Genomic DNA, 18,640 nt, shown 5'->3' with positions numbered 1-18,640 from the left:
AAACTCTGCAGGCTAAATGGAATGGCAAGAAATACTCAAAGTCATGAAAAGCAGGGCCCTATAGCCAAGATTTCTCTACCCAGCAAAGCTATCAGAATTAAAGGGCAGAGAAAGAGCTTTCTAGACAAGAAAAAACTAAAGGAATTCATCATTACCAAACCATAATTATATGAAATGTTAAAGGGACTTATGTAAGAAAAAGTTCAACTATAAACAATAAAATGGTAAATACATATCTATCAACAATTGAACCTAAAGAGCAAACTAAGCAAAACATGAAGAACAGAAACAGAATCATGTATACAGACAGCATTTTGATGGTTGCCAAATGGGAGGGTAGTATGCGGGAATGGGTGAAGAGGTGAGGGGATTAAGAAGTATGATTAGGTAGTTACAGAATTGCCCTGGCAATGTAAAGTACAGTAAAGGAAATGGAGTAGCCAAGGAACCTATACCCATGACCCATGGACATGAACAATGGTCTGGGAATGGCTGAAGGGAGTAGGAAGTGCTGGTGGAGGGGGGCAAATGGGGAAAAACTGGGACAAGCGTAACAGCATAATCAATAAAATATACTTAAAAGAAGGAAAAAATAAATTTGCCATTCCTGCCACTTTTTGCCTTGTTATAGAAAGTGTTAACACTATATTCTATAACCAGAATGCAACATTAAATTACTTCTAAAATGTCATGATAAGTGTTCTTTTCTTTTCAGTAATTCAGTAACTTTAAGTTCCAGAGAGAGAGCTGGGTTAAGAACTTAAGAGTGCCTGGGACATGACAGGCACTCACATATTAAGAGTGATTCCAATTTTGTTCCCTCTCAAAATCCCACTAAAACTATAGTAGAGACTTTTTTAAGCCCACAAGTATGGGGATAGCAGGGACAGAAGGAGCTGGAGGAATATAGATGGAGGACAAGTGGTAACTGATCAATGTGCAGTTACATCCTTAAAGTGTTAGAAGCAGACAGCATTTTAAGAAGAGGGGAAGGAAGGAAGGGAAGGAGGGAGGAATTAATTAAAGAAAACTCTATGAGAGCTGTTTGTGAAATAACGAGATCCCTCAATCCCTCCCCCTATTCCAAGTCACTAAGTCTGTCGCCACATGGGCTCAAAAATAAAAAGAAAAGCAACTTGGAGGGAACAGGCAGCAGAAAGAAAATGCCTTTTAAAATATGTACCTAAATATATCCTCAACAAAGTTAAGATTTTGAATGCATACAACAATTACAGAAAGTTATAAAAGTGAACATTCAGAAAACGAGAGAGAGAGAGGCGAAAGAGAGGGAGGAGGGAGAGAGGAAAAGGGATAGAGGGAGGAAGGGGATATCTAAAACAATATTATCAGGCAGAAAGGGTTGAAAAATAAGTGAAATTTCCCAGAAAATGAGGCAAAAAGGGATGGAAAATGAGAGCAAGGTTTTTTTTTTTTTTTTTAAGTCAGAAAGCCAATCTAGGAGACCCACTACGTGAATAACTGTTTCCAAGAGAAAAAAGAGAGGAAAATAATAAATCATGTCAGAATAAAGAATGTCAGTTGTTGTAGAACCGGACCGTGACTCCTTCAGTTCTCTCCTTCCAACCGGCGCCAAGCCATGGGCATTTCTCGGGACAACTGGCACAAGCGCCGCAAGACTGGGGACAAGAGGAAGCCCTACCACAAGAAGCGAAAATATGAGCTGGGGCGCCCTGCTGCCAACACTAAGATTGGCCCCCGCTGCATACACACAGTTCGTGTGCGAGGAGGCAACAAGAAGTACCGAGCCTTGAGGCTGGACATGGGCAACTTCTCCTGAGGCTCAGAGTGTTATACACGCAAAACAAGAATTATCAATGTTGTCTACAATGCATCCAACAACGAACTGGTCCGTACCAAGATCCTAGTAAAGAACTGCAATGTGCTCATTGACAGCACACCATACTGACAGGGGTGCGAATCCCACTATGCACTGCCCCTGGGCCGCAAGAAGGGGGCCAAGCTGACTCCTGAAGAGGAAGAGATTTTAAACAAAAAACGGTCAAAGAAAATTCAGAAGAAATATGATGAAAGGAAAAAGAATGCCAAAATCAGCAGTCTTCTGGAGGAGCAGTTCCAGCAGGGCAAGCTTCTCCCAAGCATCGTTTCAAGACCAGGCCAGTGTGGCCGAGCAGACGGCTATGTGCTAGAAGGCAAGGAGCTGGAGTTCTATCTGAGGAAAATTAAGGCCCGGAAAGGCAAATAAATCTTCCCTCCTTTGTTTAAAGCTCACAATAAAAAAACAACAAAAGGCTCGTGTAATAAAGGTGTTCATTCTTGGGTTAAAAAAAAAGAAAAGTCAGTTGTTGCGGTATTGAAAAAAGTCCAATGAGTACTTAGCACAATGGATAAAAGCCCTTGCACTAAAGCATGTCATTGTGAAATGGGGAATAAGGAAAGGATCCACAAATTTCTAGGGAGTGGGAGGGGAACTGGTCACATTAAAAAAACAAAAATAAAAACAGCTATCAGAATAATTTCTGACTTACCAAAAACCACAACAGAAAATGGCCAGAGAACAATGACTTCCAATTCTGAAGAGAATTCTACACCCAGCCAAACTACAAATACACATTGCTTAAGATGCAAGGTCTCAAAAAATCTTTAACCCCTATGTTAATTATTATAAAAAAACTACTGGAGATGTGATCCACGAAAGTGAACAAGAAACCAAATAAGAGGAAGAAAAGGGACACAGAAAGTGAAAAGGTTCAACACAGAAGTCAGATGAGAGAGAATCAGGAACATAGTAAAAGGAGATCCAAGACAGGTGTGCACAAGATAAAGAGAGCAGAGGTACAAATTGGAGCAATGTGATTTAAGCTCCTTCATTTGATAAGGCGTCATGACAAAGATGCCTATTACCCTATCCTTAAAAAAAAAAAAAAAAAAAAAAAAAAAAAGCCCACTAGTTGTCTGGCCCAAACTTTTATCTATACTTAACCATGTGTTAACAAAACTCCCTTTCTCTCTTTGGTACTCTGGCTCCCTGAAACACCTAAGAATTTAATATTGGAAGACTTTCACTTTAACCTAACTCTTAAAACAAGACATACAGAGCAGCCCACTACCACAAACTATCCTAACTGAAGGTTCTCTACCTAGCCTACACCACAGCCCCATCAGATAAATGCAGAGTCCTAGGTTTCTCAAAACACTTTCACGATCTTGCCCGCTAGTTTCACCAAGAGGGGCTCTAGTAGAAATTCCAGGAAGCTAAAGCCAAACTATAACCTAGAAAAAGTGTTCAGCTTATCCTTATCTTTTCCTGGAAACTTCATCTAACAGTAGCAATACTATCCTTTCCTTACATATCCAAGTTTTTAGTTTTCAAAACTAAAACACATAGCTAAAAGAGACATACACTAGAAATTAAACTCAAAAGCTTACTATTTAAAAATTCAAGTGACTGATTAACACAAAAGTCAGAATGGAGGAGCAAAGAAATATGAATGTGAGCATGGATACATGGGTCGTCAGTCTATTATTCTAAAACGTATGCATGTATGTATTTTATATTTTTCTACATATAAACATTTCATAATTTGAAAGGGAAGGAGCTCTAAAAAAAAAAGAGTAGTCTGATATCCAACTATAGTCACAAAAGTGTTTTATTTGATCAGTAGAGTTTTTAAATTTTCACTCTTGTTGCCAAAATATTTACCTTAGAGATTTACCACTTCATGTAAGGAATGATATAAAAGGTTATTGGAAAGAGCACTGAAATAACCTAACGTCAATCAATATAAAAATAATTATGTTAAAGAACAAACCATGTAATACATATGCATCAGGAAATAAATATGAAAGCTTTACTGTGTTGCTATGCAATGCTCTAAACAACACATTATTAGGGGAAAAACATAATATGCCAGTGTATATAGTTGGCCGCCACTTTTTAAAAAGAACATACATATTTGTATATATACAAATCTCTAAAGAAAAATAAAAAATGACAATGCTATTTATCTCTAGAGGTGATCCAACTTGATGGGATCTGTTGAAGACATTTCACTACATACTTTTTTGCACAAATTTCAAATTTTTCTAACAAAAGTATACTGAGGCCCAAATATTACTTGAGTCTACTCCTGAACTGCTCAGTCTATTCCAGTGGTCTGCCAGTCCCCACATGCACCAATATCACACTTTTAAGTTACCTTTGTTCAGTAGTAATGTTATTTCTCATTGTAGAGCAAGTTACCCATTGCCACTTTTCCTTTTCAGAAATTTACTGCCAGTTCTCATTTGAGAACTGAGTTTTGAACAAAGTAAAGTACTACCTATTCACACATTTTAAATAGCAAAACAACAAAAAACCCATAAGACAACTTTAATTCCATACAAAACCAAATAAGTATCTTTCAGAGAGTAAAATATAGACAGTTTTCCTAAGAAAAAATTAAACTTATCTAACCAAATTGGTACTATTCAGTTGTACAAAATTAAGCCAAATACAGTATGCATATGTTTGAATACACCAGAGTATTTCTAGATTCTATAGCTATACTGTCCAGTTTTATAGCCACTAGCTGCATATGGAATTAAATTTCAAGTAATTAAAATTACACAAATCAATTAAAGTTTAAAATTTATTTCGTTGATTGGACTACTCACATATCAAGTGCTCAATAGCCATGTGCAGCTAGTGTCTGCCATGTTGGATGACACATATATGGAGCATTCCCATCATCACAGAAAGTTAACTTGAACAGCCTTTTTCTAGGAAAATCCTAAAAAAATGATTAACAGAGGATGCTCTGGGGAGAGGACTAGGTGGTTGAAGATGGGTAGGAGATAGATTTTTCACAATAATAAGATAAAACTTAGCCTGTGCCAGGCAGTATCCTTAATGTTTCATGTTAACTCACTTAATACTTACTGTACACTTAAATATACCTGAATTCCTTTGTAATCCTAAGTATTTTATTTACTGCATTTTAAAACATTCTGAGAATAGGGCCATAGATTTCACCAGATTGCTAAAGAGATCCATTTAAATTTTAGACCATGAGCATGTAATACAAGAAAAAAGGAAAAAAAAAGAGCTAAATACCATTAACTGTAAATCAAAATCCAAGAGATTTTACAATCCTAAGCATTATTAAAAAAATAATAAAATTTATAATTTTAAATGAAAAAACGTGTCACTCCTCTCCCCACTATGCCAGTGCCCATAAATCATCTGGTACATCCTTTCAGATATGACTTATATTTAATTTCTTTGTGTATAATGGTGATGTATGCATTAATTTTTATCCTTAGGGTAGGAGCCATTTTACTGAAGATAAAGAACTGACCTTTTTTAGTTTGGGTTGAATTTTTCTTTTTTTTGAACAGAATCGTAATAAACCTTGAGGCCAGGACCTGGTTCTAAATTCTAGTTCTCTTACTTAAGAACTATGTGGCCTTCATAGAATTTTTTTTAATCATTTGAAATATGAATGTCTCAACAATAAAAAGTATTTATCCTAAAATATTAAAGAGGATTAGGAAACCACAGGAAAAAAGTGTTTTATCTTTCCAATTAAAATATTAAATTTTCTTGCCTTAACTAATAAATACTTAAAGGTTATAACTAATTTCCATGTAGCATTTCAGAATACCAAGTTTAAAATAGACAACTAAAGACACGCAAAAGTACATTATAGCTTAAAGAGGACTGTAAAGCCACGACTTTCAGAGAAGTCTTGTGGTCTTATTACTACCTTCCCAAAACAACTTAGTTTTTCATAATCTCAAATTTTAAAAAATGTACTACTGTTTTCACTAGCAAAATACTTGAACTGGCAAATCACTTGAATTGTCAAGTGCCAGAAATCAAATGAGAAAATGAAGACAGGAAGTGACCACTCACTTTCTTGAGAAATCTACCCATAAACTCTGGATCAGTTATTAAAATATGACTAGTATAACTAACTACTTTAGTCCTCAGATGCAGACACCAAGTTGCTATTTATTTCCTTTTGATTCTGTACTTTAGTTACAAAACATTGTAGTAGCCTGAAAACAAATGTCCACACGTTTTTCTCTTATAGCTGTAGCAAAATATCTAGTTAAGCTTATCAAATTAATCTTCCCAAGTTGCACAAGGACGCACATTACATGCCCACTGGAAAGAGTGTCACGGTGAAGAACACATCATCTGTAACTTACTTAAAGCTGCTTCAGTTTGAACTCCACCCCACGACTTTTTAGCTGTGTGATCTAGGACAAGTTAGTCACACAAAGTTACTTAGTCTCTCTGTGCCTTGGTTTCTTCATCTGTGATATAAGAATAATAATACCTACCTCATAGGGCTGCTTGTAAAGAATAAATTAATTAATGTATGTAAAGCATTTAGTGTGGTGCCTGACATACAGTAAGTGCTATATTTTAGCTATTATTAAGAAATAAAGATCTGCCTACATTAAAAATAGATATAACAGATTATATTTAAAAGGTTATTTTCATTAAGTCAGTTGCTGTAAATCCAATGCTGGTTAGATTTGTCATAATTCCACAGAAACTTCCTGAACACAGTGTGACCAAAGTACAGTTTCACATTGTTTCTGTGGAATAATGTATCAAAAGTTCCTAAGTGACAAAAGAAATCTTATTTTTCTGACCACATTCTCAGGTTGTAGAGATGACTCTTCAGTATGTAAGAGGTAAAAGTGATTCTTTTTTTCCAAACACTAATAGGAATTTTTGAAGAAATACTAGTGATTTTTATGGTAGACCTAGAAGTGGGAAGACTGAGGTTTGTGGATCACACTCTTTCCATTTCTTGCTAATGGCCAAGGAGTGTTAATCACCAGGCATCTTAAAACATCACAATCAGCCCTGGTTGGTGTGGCTCGGTGGACTGAGTGCCCCTCAGCCTGCGAACCAAAGGGTCGTCGGTTGGATTCCTAGTCAGGACACATGCCTGGGTTGCGGGCCTTGTCCCCAGGAGGGGGCGCAGGTAAGGCAAACACACATTGATGTTTCTCTCCCTCTTTCTCCCTCCCTTCCCCTCTTTCAAATAACAGATAAAATCTTAAAAAAACAAAACCATCAAAATTGCTGTGAGATATCTTACATCCAATTTTCAGGTAGACCTAAAATATTCAGTCTTCAAGGTCACACAGGTATTAAAATTAGACCACAAACCATGTTTGCTTACATTTCTCAGAATAGTCTCGGTAACAAAAAGAGCAAATCACAGGTGCCAGAAAATTTCCAGTAACAGCAAGGAAGGAAAAGTAGAAATTACTATTGCTAGAAAAACTATTCACAGGTTCCTTGTTATGTCCAGGGCCATGGGTACTTCCATATTTTTAACCACATATAGAGACTATTTTATTTTTAAAAATTTGCCAAAAATCTGCCCAAGTTGGGTTAAGTTTACATAATTGATTTTACACGTTATTCTCTGCAACTTCAATGTTAAAACTTTGTTTATTTCTAAACTGAATTTCTCCATGCCAAAAATTATGCATACTAGTAATTCAAGTATAAAATGAATTGAAACTTGGAAAATAAACATTAAAACGATTTAGTTGCTTTATGAATGAATTTTGACACACTGGGTTCTTTCATTAAATTAAGAAAACACATTAATTTGCAAGGTCTGATTTGTCAATCAATAGTCTTTGGTTAACAAAAAATCTCCACTGAATTATATAACATATTTGTGAATATGTATTTAAGCCTTATTTATTTTTAATAAATAAACTCTGCAATACAAAGCATATTTCTAAAGGATTAAAAAAAGGAAACAGATCACCTGACTGTCCAAGTCCATTTTACTTCTGAAATGAATATAGTTAAAAAATTTGAGACAGTGTAAAAAAACATGTAAAATTATATACCTTTAGTTTAGCTGAAAAAATAAATTAATGCCTTATCTTGAAAAGAACAAGCGAAAAAAAACCAAACAAAAAACAAAACCACAGCCCAATACTAAAGAATACAGAATGAAGATAAAGATGCAAATAAACATGACCCGCTGAAGAGGAGATGGCTGGAGAATCTGCCTTGCAATCTTTACCAACTAATATTAAGTCTAATTTTGATCCAGCCACAATTCAAATGCCAAGAGAGTAACAAGAGAGTACTGTTCACCCCAATGTTCAAAATTCTGCCATGTTACCTGTAAAGAGGGAAAATGCTTCCTTTAATTTGTTCTATCAAGTTTCTCAACAATTTTAATGTAACTGAATTCATACAAACACACAAGAAAAATCACACTTAATATCAAATTGAAATGACTGATACTTTATGTAATTTACAGACATATAGTCCCCAAGTGCCTATGAAACGTGGGACAAGCAGGAAAAAAAACATGGCTTGTTAAGTGCTTATTATGCCCAGCAGAAAAGCAGTAAGGAAACTCACAAACTCACTGCTGTAATAGCAGTGAACAAACATGCTTTTTGCAGGCTCTAGCCGGGATATCTCCATTGCAACCAACATTAATCAGCTGCTTTTTAAAAAATTCCACTATTTGAAGTTGTCAAAAAGAATTCTAAATAACCTCTGGAAAAGGGTGCATTGAAAGTACTAAAAAAATCTGCATATTCACTAAAAATAAACATTTCAATACTATTTTATACATATCCTCAAACTGCTATAGTTTCAATCTAGCCTTCCACCTTTACACACTTTAGGTTTTTAGATTCCCTACTCCCCAAATTCAAATGCAGTATCCAAATCATGCTGGGACAGCACTAGAACTAATACCATTCTGTATCATTTTCTGGAATTATGCTCACTAAACGTTTTCCTTAAGTTATAAATCTCATCTTGTATAACTTTGTTGGTACAAGGTTCTAAACATATCAGGGTCTATAAATATTTACTGACTCAAAATAGTCCTTCAACACTTTGTAGTTCTATGCTGTTGAAACAAAACCACATCACTTTGCAAGATCTAAAGAATCTAAATGCTACTGAAACTTCACACAATACATCACTGTTTAGAGTATTTAGCCCTGTCCCTATTTCTAGCTGTAATGTTTTCTAATGACACTGGTACAGTGGGTAGGACAGCAGATCCAGTCTAAAGTGAACACCAGAACCCATTAAAAGGGTGTTAAGTTAAAATTTTACATACTTATCCTAAGTCTTTACCTATGTAACATTAATGTCCCAAAGTCAGTTAATTGTATCAGCAACTTAAAAGACATTTTTGCAGTCAATCTAATTTCCAGGAACATAAATGAAAACTGATACTAATAAAAGAAAAAGTAATAAAAAAAATGCCTTAAATTCTGGCAACAAGAATAGCTTATATCAATGTAATTTTTAAAAAGCCCTTGATTTTATTCTACAGGCCTTTCCATGATTTTTTTTTAAAATAGTTATAAACGTCTTTAAAGAGACAAAGCAAATTGGTAGACTATTACCAAAATCACAAACTACCATTAAAGATGGTAGTTTTACCATCTTTAATATTTGGCAGACCAGGTCTAGAATTGGTGTCAAAGGTTTTCTGGTTGTTAATAAACTCCATCATGCCTCTCAAATAGTGTCACTTAGATGTGACATTCCTAAAACGGCAACATAAGCCTAGAAGTTTCAGTGAGCCAGTGCCGGCAAACCCACAATATCACAAAGATACCCTCTCCTCTGGGCGGTAACTACAAACTTTCTGTTCTGGAATCAGCTTGCTTCAACTAAGTTTAAAATGGTGCCTAATTTGAAGAAAGCCTGCAGAATGGATAAAGAGAAAATAAATGTAAATTATTTTAAAAGTTAAGTTCCTATTTCCAATAAAGTGTGTCTTAGAAATGTTTTGGGCGATAGAAACTCTCAAGAACAGGATCCAGACCCACTCGCATTCTCTGAGGCGTGCGCAGTGCGCGGAACGCATGAATGAATGGAAGACAGACGTGTGTGAAATGCAGCAGGTCCGGCCGGCAACCAGACCCGCAGCAGCGATCAGTAGGCCTCGCTCCTCCCCCTTCCCTCCTCCATGACAGCCCAGTCTCAAGCATGGAGGGGCGAGAACAAAGTGAACCCCCGCTTCTCGCCACCACCACCCTTCATCCTATTCAGAGATCTGTACCGCGAGACAAGGGGTTCTCCTCCCCACCCCAAACCTTTCTCGCCTCCCCTGCCGCCAAACCCGGCAACACTCGGGCCCGCTGGAGTAACATGCGCTAGTCCCTGTCGGCTCTCCTCGGCGAGGTCGATGCTCTTCGCGCGTGCCGCGCCACCACTCCCGCCCAACCCACGCTCCAGCAACGCCAGCCCACCGGCTCTCAAGCCACCGGACTAATGAAAACCCGCGCGCGCCCCGCGCCCGAGCCCCAGAGCTGGAGGGAGGGAAGAGGGAAAGGCAACCCCCGGGCTCCCTCCTCCCTCTCCAGGCCGGCACGCCGCCCACCCTCCCTGGGGCTCCCGGCGCCCGCTCGGACCCAACCCCGAGCCCTCCTATCCCGAAGACAATCCCCACACACCTATCCCAGGGCCCGGATCAATCTCCACCCATCTGGGCTACCTCGTCGCTGGGCAGGAGGCGCCCCGCCGCCCCTCACCCCCTCCTCCATCCCAGCTCTCGGCCCCCACCAAAACGTGTGCGCTACACGCCGCCGCGGCCAGCCTCCGGGGCGCCTCAACTCGGCCACGGGGAGGTCAGACCCATGAAGAGGGGGAGGGGGAGGCAAGAGGTAACGTGCACGCAGGGAACGCCGTCCCGCGGGGGTCCCGCAGTCCGAAGGGAGACGCAGCGCGGGGACCCGTGGGGGTGGGGGCCAAAGGCAATACTCACCGGTTCCACAGTCGCCATCTTAGATCGATCTGATCGCACAACCGCTCCTGAAGGGGGGGGTGAGAGGACAAAACTGGGATTCAAACCGGGTTGGCCAATTAATGTCCACGTGACGGACGCGTCCGTTTGGCCTTGGCCGCGCCTGCGCAAGACTGCGGCTGCGTGGGTTTCGAGAGGCTTCTGGGAAATGGAGTCTCTGTCTCGCTCTCTCGTGCTCGTTCTTTTTTTAAGGGCAAAGAAATTTTTTTTAAAAAAGGACTGGTCACGTGGTCTGTGGGTAAGGTTCGCAGTTCTCTGCCTGCGGACACCCGCGTGCTGGTGGGTGGTTTTCAGTCCTCTGTTTTACCGCCTGGATAGCCGCTGTCGCACTTACTGCCAGGCATGCCTACTGTGCCCTTTGTTGCCCTGTCCTCGCATCTTCCCTGGAAGGTTAGGAACTGCAGGCTCAGCACGCGCTGTAAAGCTTCATTTGTTTAGTTGAGGTCGTAGGACAAGTTGCCGGTGTGTTTATTTAATTTTCTTTTGACTTCCCACCATTTTCTCTTAGTTTGAAAAAGACTCGGCGGCGATGGAAAGTCGTTGTTTAAGCAATCAACTCTCCCCCGTCCCCCGGCTCCGCTAACGCTGGTGGTCACTCGCCATCACTGCGAAGGCGGGTTGGGGGAACCGCCCCCGTACCCACTTGCCACAGGTTGGGGGAGGGGGAGTGCACCCGACAGCTTTTCTTGTCCCAAGTCGTGAGATTAAGACGTCAGGGCTCAAGCTTGGAGTGGAAGTACAAATTATTTGTAAGGTCTGTCCTCTCTGTTTCACTATTCTGCTGTATAATGTGAACAGAAATAGCCGAAGTCCTGGTGCCAGCCAGGGAAGCCACTCGGGGCCCCGCTGACTAAGCCCTGGACTGGTCGTCAGGAGTTGTTAGGCCGGGTCAACTATGACTCGACATTGACTCATTCTCCTTAGGCGAGTGACTGAATCATTCAGTGCCTCAGCTTTTTCATTTATGAACCACGGCTGATAATACATTGACCTCACAAGGGTGTGCTGTGGTAATAATGATTGTAAACTGGCTTTGAAAATGCATCAGACTCTATAAAACCTTCATAATAAGCAAGCTCGTGCCTTCCTAAGGATCAGCTATTTCCCCTGCTGTTTTGTTTTGTTTTGTTTCCAAACAACGCGTTAAAGTTTTCTGTTGTTTACTTTGTTTCATGATGAAGTATACCAGCGCAATTTTAATGTTTCAAGACAATTTTTTTTATGACTGTAGCCATCCTCCGTAGAAGCTTTAATCTTCAGGAAAATATTGTTATAATAACAACAATCACTATCGATTTGTACTTTATAACCATGCTGTTATCCTCTGTTTCCTTCTAAGATAGCAAGAAAGTGTTACTCTGCACTTTCTAGTTATTAATACAACAGATAGAGAGATCTAGTAGAGCACTACTATAAGGTTCTAATAAGAAAGACATTATATTATTGCTATTTTTCATGCTTCTGAGGAATGTTAGCACCAAACATCAGTATAAGCATGTGACTGCCTGCGTATAGTGTTACTAATGTCCAGAGCTCTGTCATACATATTATTGAGTACATAATGGTTGCTTGAGTTTACTAACACATAATTGAGGCTGTATAAGTACTTAAAACCATTGCCTCTTCATGTGTTTTGACTTACCTGAATGTCAGAGGTGATTGATGAAAGCTTTTATCCACTCTGCTTAGCTGTAGTAGGTTTCAAGCAGATGGAATTCTAAATAGTTAACTGATAAATGGGTTTTTACTTACAGAGACAATAACTATTAACTATTATAGTTACTTAAACTATCCAAAGTAATTACAAGTGATTTCCGTGTTTTTTTCTGTTGGTTAAAAGTAGTATCTCGTTATCTTCTTCGAGGAGATACCAAAGATACACTTTTCACTGATGCTGCTATATAAGAGAGCAAAGTATGAAGGATATTTCAGTACCTATATTAGACTGGTAGCCAGTGATTTTCTTACAACATTTTTTTAATGATAACTTACATTTTATTAACTTCTCCCTTGATCTAAGAACTTCCCACTTTTGTAAATCATCCTCGTACTTTTCCAATAGTTGTATATGCTCCTATTCTTCATAACTTCATTTCTCTCCTTTTTGTATACATTTTGTTGCATATGTTTTATGGCACGTTCGTATGTCTATGCCTACTATCACCATTAGATTCTACCATGTCAAAGACTTGAGATTAGATTTTTTATCTGTGTTTCTAATTGTTTTGTTTTGCCAACCTGAAATATATGAAGCAGAAATTTTATACTTCTTCCTCTATTCTGCAAAAAATTACATTTGTTACACTACTATCATATTTGTGCTTATAATTAAAGAAAAGAAAGTAATAAAAATATGAAATGGGATATATAGTATTAAAATACTGTTCTATTTGATCAAGTTATCTAGTTTAATACATAACTACTTATTGCTCAGCATACTATCATAGTAACTATTATTTATAAGCCTGGGATAATTGGTTATCATTTAGAATCTGTACCCTACATAATATATTCAAACTGGTATGTTATCAGTCTTTATAGATTTTACTCATGTTAAAAGACTTTCATTTGATAGAACACAAGTTGTTCTTATCATGTATTGAATATTTACCTCTTTGTCAGTGTAATTTTATTTACATTTTCTAGCTAATCAAAGTTGTGTTCTGGACATTGTTCCGCTATGTCATATTGATTATATCTGCTGTTATCAAGCCCTCAAAAATATTACTGCTGCACTGTCCACAATTAAAAAAAAAACAAACAGGCCTCAGAATTTTAGACATTCTATTCAGACTAGATAGATGTTTTTCTTAATCTCTGATCAGTAGTAAGCAACCATTTTTCTTTGAGTAGGTTTTGAAACAGAAGATATGAAATTGTATAATAAATGATCTTTAATATAGCAATGTTGGGTATTAACTTCAGATATAATGTAAAGCAACTTCTAATCAACACTAACATGAATTTTTTTTTATTTCACTCTTTTTTAAAATTTGCTTACATGTACTTTATGCTCTATTGTCATGGTTATTGTTACTTTCTACAGTGACATTTCTTTAGGAAAGACCCAAGATAATAGTTCCTAACAGGATAATTTTAAATTATAATTATATAATTTAGTGATATTTAAGAACATGAGCTCTGATGTTAAACCACCTTGGTTATAATACCAACTCTTCCACTTATTGTGTGACCATAGGCAGTCTCTTTATGTCCCATTTTTGTCATGAGTTAGATGGACATAATAATAGTACTTATCTTATATGGTTAGTGTGAGAAATAAATTAATCCATGTAACATGCCTAGAATAATTTTTGTACATAGCAAGCATGCAATGTTAACTGTAATTCCAATGATATAGTATTGTCATAAATTTGTTGTTTCTACTTTTTAATATAGTGTAATATACTTAAGAATTCCTTTAAGCGGAGAACCAACCCCAGCCCTTTATTCTTAAGGATATGCCAAGCTTTCCAAGTAAATTAACATTTATTGATTTCCTATAACCTACCAAGTATTTTTCATAACAGTTACTTCATTTGACCTTGATAATGATTATGTGAATTAAACATTGTCATCCCCATTTTATAGATAAAGAAACAGACTCAGTAAATTGAAGGGACACATGCAAATCCACCCAGCCAGTGGTGAGCTAGAATTCAAACCCAAATCTCTTGACAAGATTCTTTCCTGCATAGCTGCTTTCTTTTGATAGGTTTTTCCAAATGCCTCTCTCTTGGAAGGATTTATAATACTAAGTTCATTTATGGAACTGACAAATCATTCAAGAAGTGTACTACATTAGTAGTGGGAAATGTGTAATTGCTGAAGGCTATTTAAAGTATGTGTGAAGCCCAGACAGTTCCTTCTTGGACTGTAAGATCTGCTTGACATCCTAAGTCATAGAAATATAAATAGTTCAGAGTCACATGTCTTAGTCACATGTCTTTGTAACTAAGACATGTGACTAAGAACCAAAAGGATGTAACTAACAAGCACTCATTCTCCTAATGAATGAGCCAGTCACATAGTTCCTTCCCTCCTTTCATTCCAATCTCGTTCCAATGCCATCTGCTCAGGGAAACCTTCCTTGACCACCCTATCTAAATTAGTGTGCCCATTACTCTTTATCACATTTCCCTGCTTATTTTCCTTGGGACCACTTCATAACCCTAGCTTTAAACCCAATATTATATTAAACATTATTTATTGTTGCTTGTCTCCACTAGGACAATATTAGCTTCTTGATGATTTGTAGGTAGATTGCTAACAAGTATTTGGGAAAAATCAAAATCTAATTTTAAAAAGTGCACAAAAGTCTAGCCTCAGGACTAATAAGTAATAGGAAGTTACTACATGCAAGCAAGGCACCATGTTAATCAGCTCACATGCATTGGAAATACCTCATTTTATCTTCAAAACAACATTCTGAGATAGATAAGGAAACAGGTTAAAACCTTCTTTTCCAAGATCTGTCTTCAGGGCTCTTTTTCTGTTTTGTTTTATTTTTCTTGGGTAATTTTTTTTTTATTGTCTTCAGGGTTCTTAACACTGTATAATATTGACTAGATTGTAATTGGACTGCCTAGTCTAATTGTTGTCTAAAAATGAGGGAAAAATACAAAGAGTGTGTGAAAAATTCATGTAAGTAGTATGTTGAAGGCAGCTTAGTGCTGGCTTCTCCCTGAAATGTGGTTTGCCTGAGTAGTATGTTGAGCCAATAATAAAGTACTTCCCAAAATGAACTTAATTTACCTTTAAAAATTGAAATTAGGAAAAAATTAAAACATGGGATAAATAGTCTTTAGAAATAGTCTAAATTATTGTCTTTAGATAATCTTTATAAATAACCCACAAGATTAGAAACACCCAAAATTCAGAGATTTGGTTGGAACTCCAGAGAGACACAACTGGATTATCATTGCTGCACACAAGTAAGTTCTTGAATTGAACTTGTCTAAAGAAAGAAATGTGTTAATGGGTAGGGATTGACCTTCTTGCCATCTATAAAAAAGGATCTAGAATTGCGGTATTTGATGATCTATCTCTAGTATTGTTCCAAGGACAGGGTGCCCTGGCGCATAAGTACAGATCTTTGGTCCATAGGCCCTCGCTGGGAAGGGTTTGACATCAGCCATACATCTAATTCACCTTGTTTTGATTCTCAGTTCACCAAGCAACCATATGATAAATACATCTTCCTGTATTGATCTGTATGTAGGGCTGATATGGAAACATGAATATCCAGACTACAATAGTTAAATGCTCAGATTCTATTTTTTTTAATGGTACTAATTTTTTTAGTTTGTTATAGTTACCCTTCAGGAGCTTGATTAAGGGAATGCCATCCCAGTGGACTGGATTTTCTCTTTGTTCAAGGGTTGTGGTGATGCTCTGAGGAAATGCCAATCCATAGGAGTTGTCTAGGTGGCTAATCAGCGTTTTCCAGGACTTGCCATGTGCTTTTCTAGTGCTCCAACTGCATCTTCAGAGACCTGTGAATTAGGAGTTTTTAGTTCACCTGCCTCTAAATTCTCATCTTAATTGTAGAGTTTGAGAGATACCAATCCTCATTCAGGACATTGCTTAAAAACACTGGATATTACTAAAAATTCTCAGATAGGGTACTATGTATTTCAAGTAACTAATGGAAAACCATGATTATTGTTTTATAAAGTAAATGATAAAATAATAGTAATAATGCTTCAAGAAAGCCATTTTTATCTTTTGAAAAAAAGGACAAATCTTTTTTGAAGAGTTGCTATTTAGGGAGAACCTTTGTCAGCTCTATAGATGCATTTAGTACAAATTGATCAGCAGCATTCAGAGCTATGAAATAGAAGGTTAGGAAACAAAGGTTCCTAACCTATCATATCAGTACCTGAGATTAGAGATATTCAGCTTTTAAGAAAGGGAAAGGTTTTGATACACATATGTATATTAGTGACTGGAGTATTTAGCTGGTAAAAACTGATATCTGAGAAATGACAGAACGCCTCCATGGGCAGATTTTATAAAACAACAGTTTATTTTTTAAATTGATGAATGTATTGGAGTGACATTGGTTAATAAAAATATAGGTTTCAGGTGTACAATTCTGTAAAACATCATCTGTACATTGTATTGTGTGTTCACCACCCCAAGTGAAACCAACAGTTTGTCAGACAATTTATGGAAATGGCACTAAGGTTGAGAGAATTTATTCATATGAGAGTTAAATGTGATAAATATTTTGTTTTACAATAAATAAGATGTCAAGACAAGTAAATATGATCTTTTTACCAGCGCTTAATTTTTATACTCTAAAAGATTTTTTGGAGATACATAAGAAAATACAAGCACTCATTGTTAAAATTGAAAAACCAAATGGTAATTATTGTTTTGTAAATTATAAAAAAAATAGCTAAACCATAGTTAATACTTGAAAAGCAGAGCGATCAACATTGTTTGAAAATACTTGAGTTACTTAAATATTTTAGCTTATTTTCTTGGTTTTTTATCTTTTTTTTACAGATTTTATTTATTCATTTTTAGAGAGGAGAAGGAAGGGAGAAAGAGAGGGAGAGAAACATCAATGTGTGGTTGTCTCTCATGCGCCCCCTACTGGGGACCTGGTCTGCAACCTAGGCATTTGCCCTGGCTGGGAATCGAACCAGCAACCCTTTGGTTCACAGGCCAGCACTCAATCCACTGAGCCACACCAGCCAAGGCTGTTTTTTATCTTAAAAATAAATATTACAATGTATGTCCAGTATACCACAATAAAGCTGGGTTTCTTTTTTAAGGCTGAAAAAATGAAAAATATAGGAAATTCATGCCATATTCTGAACCTGCCTAGGGTTTAAAGGTATGTAAGTACTCATAAAGAAACTTAGATATATGTTGTGGTTTTGGGTGATTACATCAGATATCTGATAGAAGACAAGATTATTCAAAATCCTGGTACTGTTCTATTTTTAAAAATACACCCATACCCAGAGGTGAATTTGTTTTAACATTACTTTGCTTTTAAACATGGAACTGGATGTAGTCTAAGAATTCACTTTGGGAATGGAACAACAGCTAAATTGGTTTGAATCTAAACTAAACATTTGTTTTTCAAAATGGTTAAGGAAACTTGGGTCACAAATGAAATTTTAAAAATTACTATTGTTACTGAATTTTATTCCCTTTGGTGGTTTTTAAAGTACATAATCTTATATAATGGTTTCATTTTAAACACAATATAACAAACTAGAGTTAAAGAAAATGTGTGCGTTTTTAAAAAAGATAAATCTCTCCTACTACCCTAACATATCCACGTGCCAACATTTTGTGCTCTTACAATTATAGGGCACATTAAATTTTGAACTCTGCATATTTTCACATATTGCAAATGTTTTGGACATTATAAACTGGATTACAATTTTTAATATTTTGTTTTGAAATATTTACCAAAACTTACAGAATGGTTGCTATAATAACTCCCACAAACCTTCCTACAACACAGCAAACATGTTGCCTTGTCTCTCTCAATCTCTCATTATGTCGGAACCATTTGAGAGCAAGTTGAAGACATAATGACCTAAATAACTTCAGCGTGTTCCTCTTAAGTATAAAGACATTTTCTTAGAGCCATACTACAGTTAGTGAATCAGGAAATGTAATATTGATTCAAAATATAATCATATAATCTATATTCAAATTTTCCCAATCGTTCCAATAATTACTTTTATATAATTTTCCAATTCAGAACCATGCATTTCATTAGTTGTCAGGTCTCTTCAATTTTTTTTAATTAGGAACAAGTCCTTAGTTTTTCTTTGTCTCTTGAGACATTGATACTCTGAGGAGAGTTATTTTGA

The 18,640-nt window shown here is 36.8% G+C and overlaps 1 protein-coding gene and 1 pseudogene across 1 annotated transcript in view; one reads left to right on the top strand and one right to left on the bottom strand.

Moving 5' to 3' along the window:
• EIF4E (eukaryotic translation initiation factor 4E) overlaps nucleotides 1-10,811 on the bottom strand; it is a 41,597-nt gene extending 30,786 nt beyond the window's left edge. The window contains exon 1 of the mRNA XM_054591704.1: nucleotides 10,758-10,811. Within this exon, the coding sequence (XP_054447679.1) occupies nucleotides 10,758-10,775 (18 nt within the window). The 5' untranslated portion in view covers nucleotides 10,776-10,811. The remainder of the gene's footprint in view (nucleotides 1-10,757) is intronic.
• LOC129085339 (40S ribosomal protein S8-like) lies at nucleotides 1,568-2,255 on the top strand (annotated as a pseudogene).
• Nucleotides 10,812-18,640: the final 7,829 nt, after the last annotated feature.

The sequence above is a fragment of the Pteronotus mesoamericanus genome, unplaced genomic scaffold (genome assembly GCF_021234165.1).
Source record: "Pteronotus mesoamericanus isolate MK-2021 breed Mesoamerican mustached bat unplaced genomic scaffold, CSHL_Meso_final scaffold_232, whole genome shotgun sequence".
Taxonomy (NCBI): domain Eukaryota; kingdom Metazoa; phylum Chordata; class Mammalia; order Chiroptera; family Mormoopidae; genus Pteronotus; species Pteronotus mesoamericanus.
This window is presented reverse-complemented; position numbering and strand designations above follow the sequence as displayed.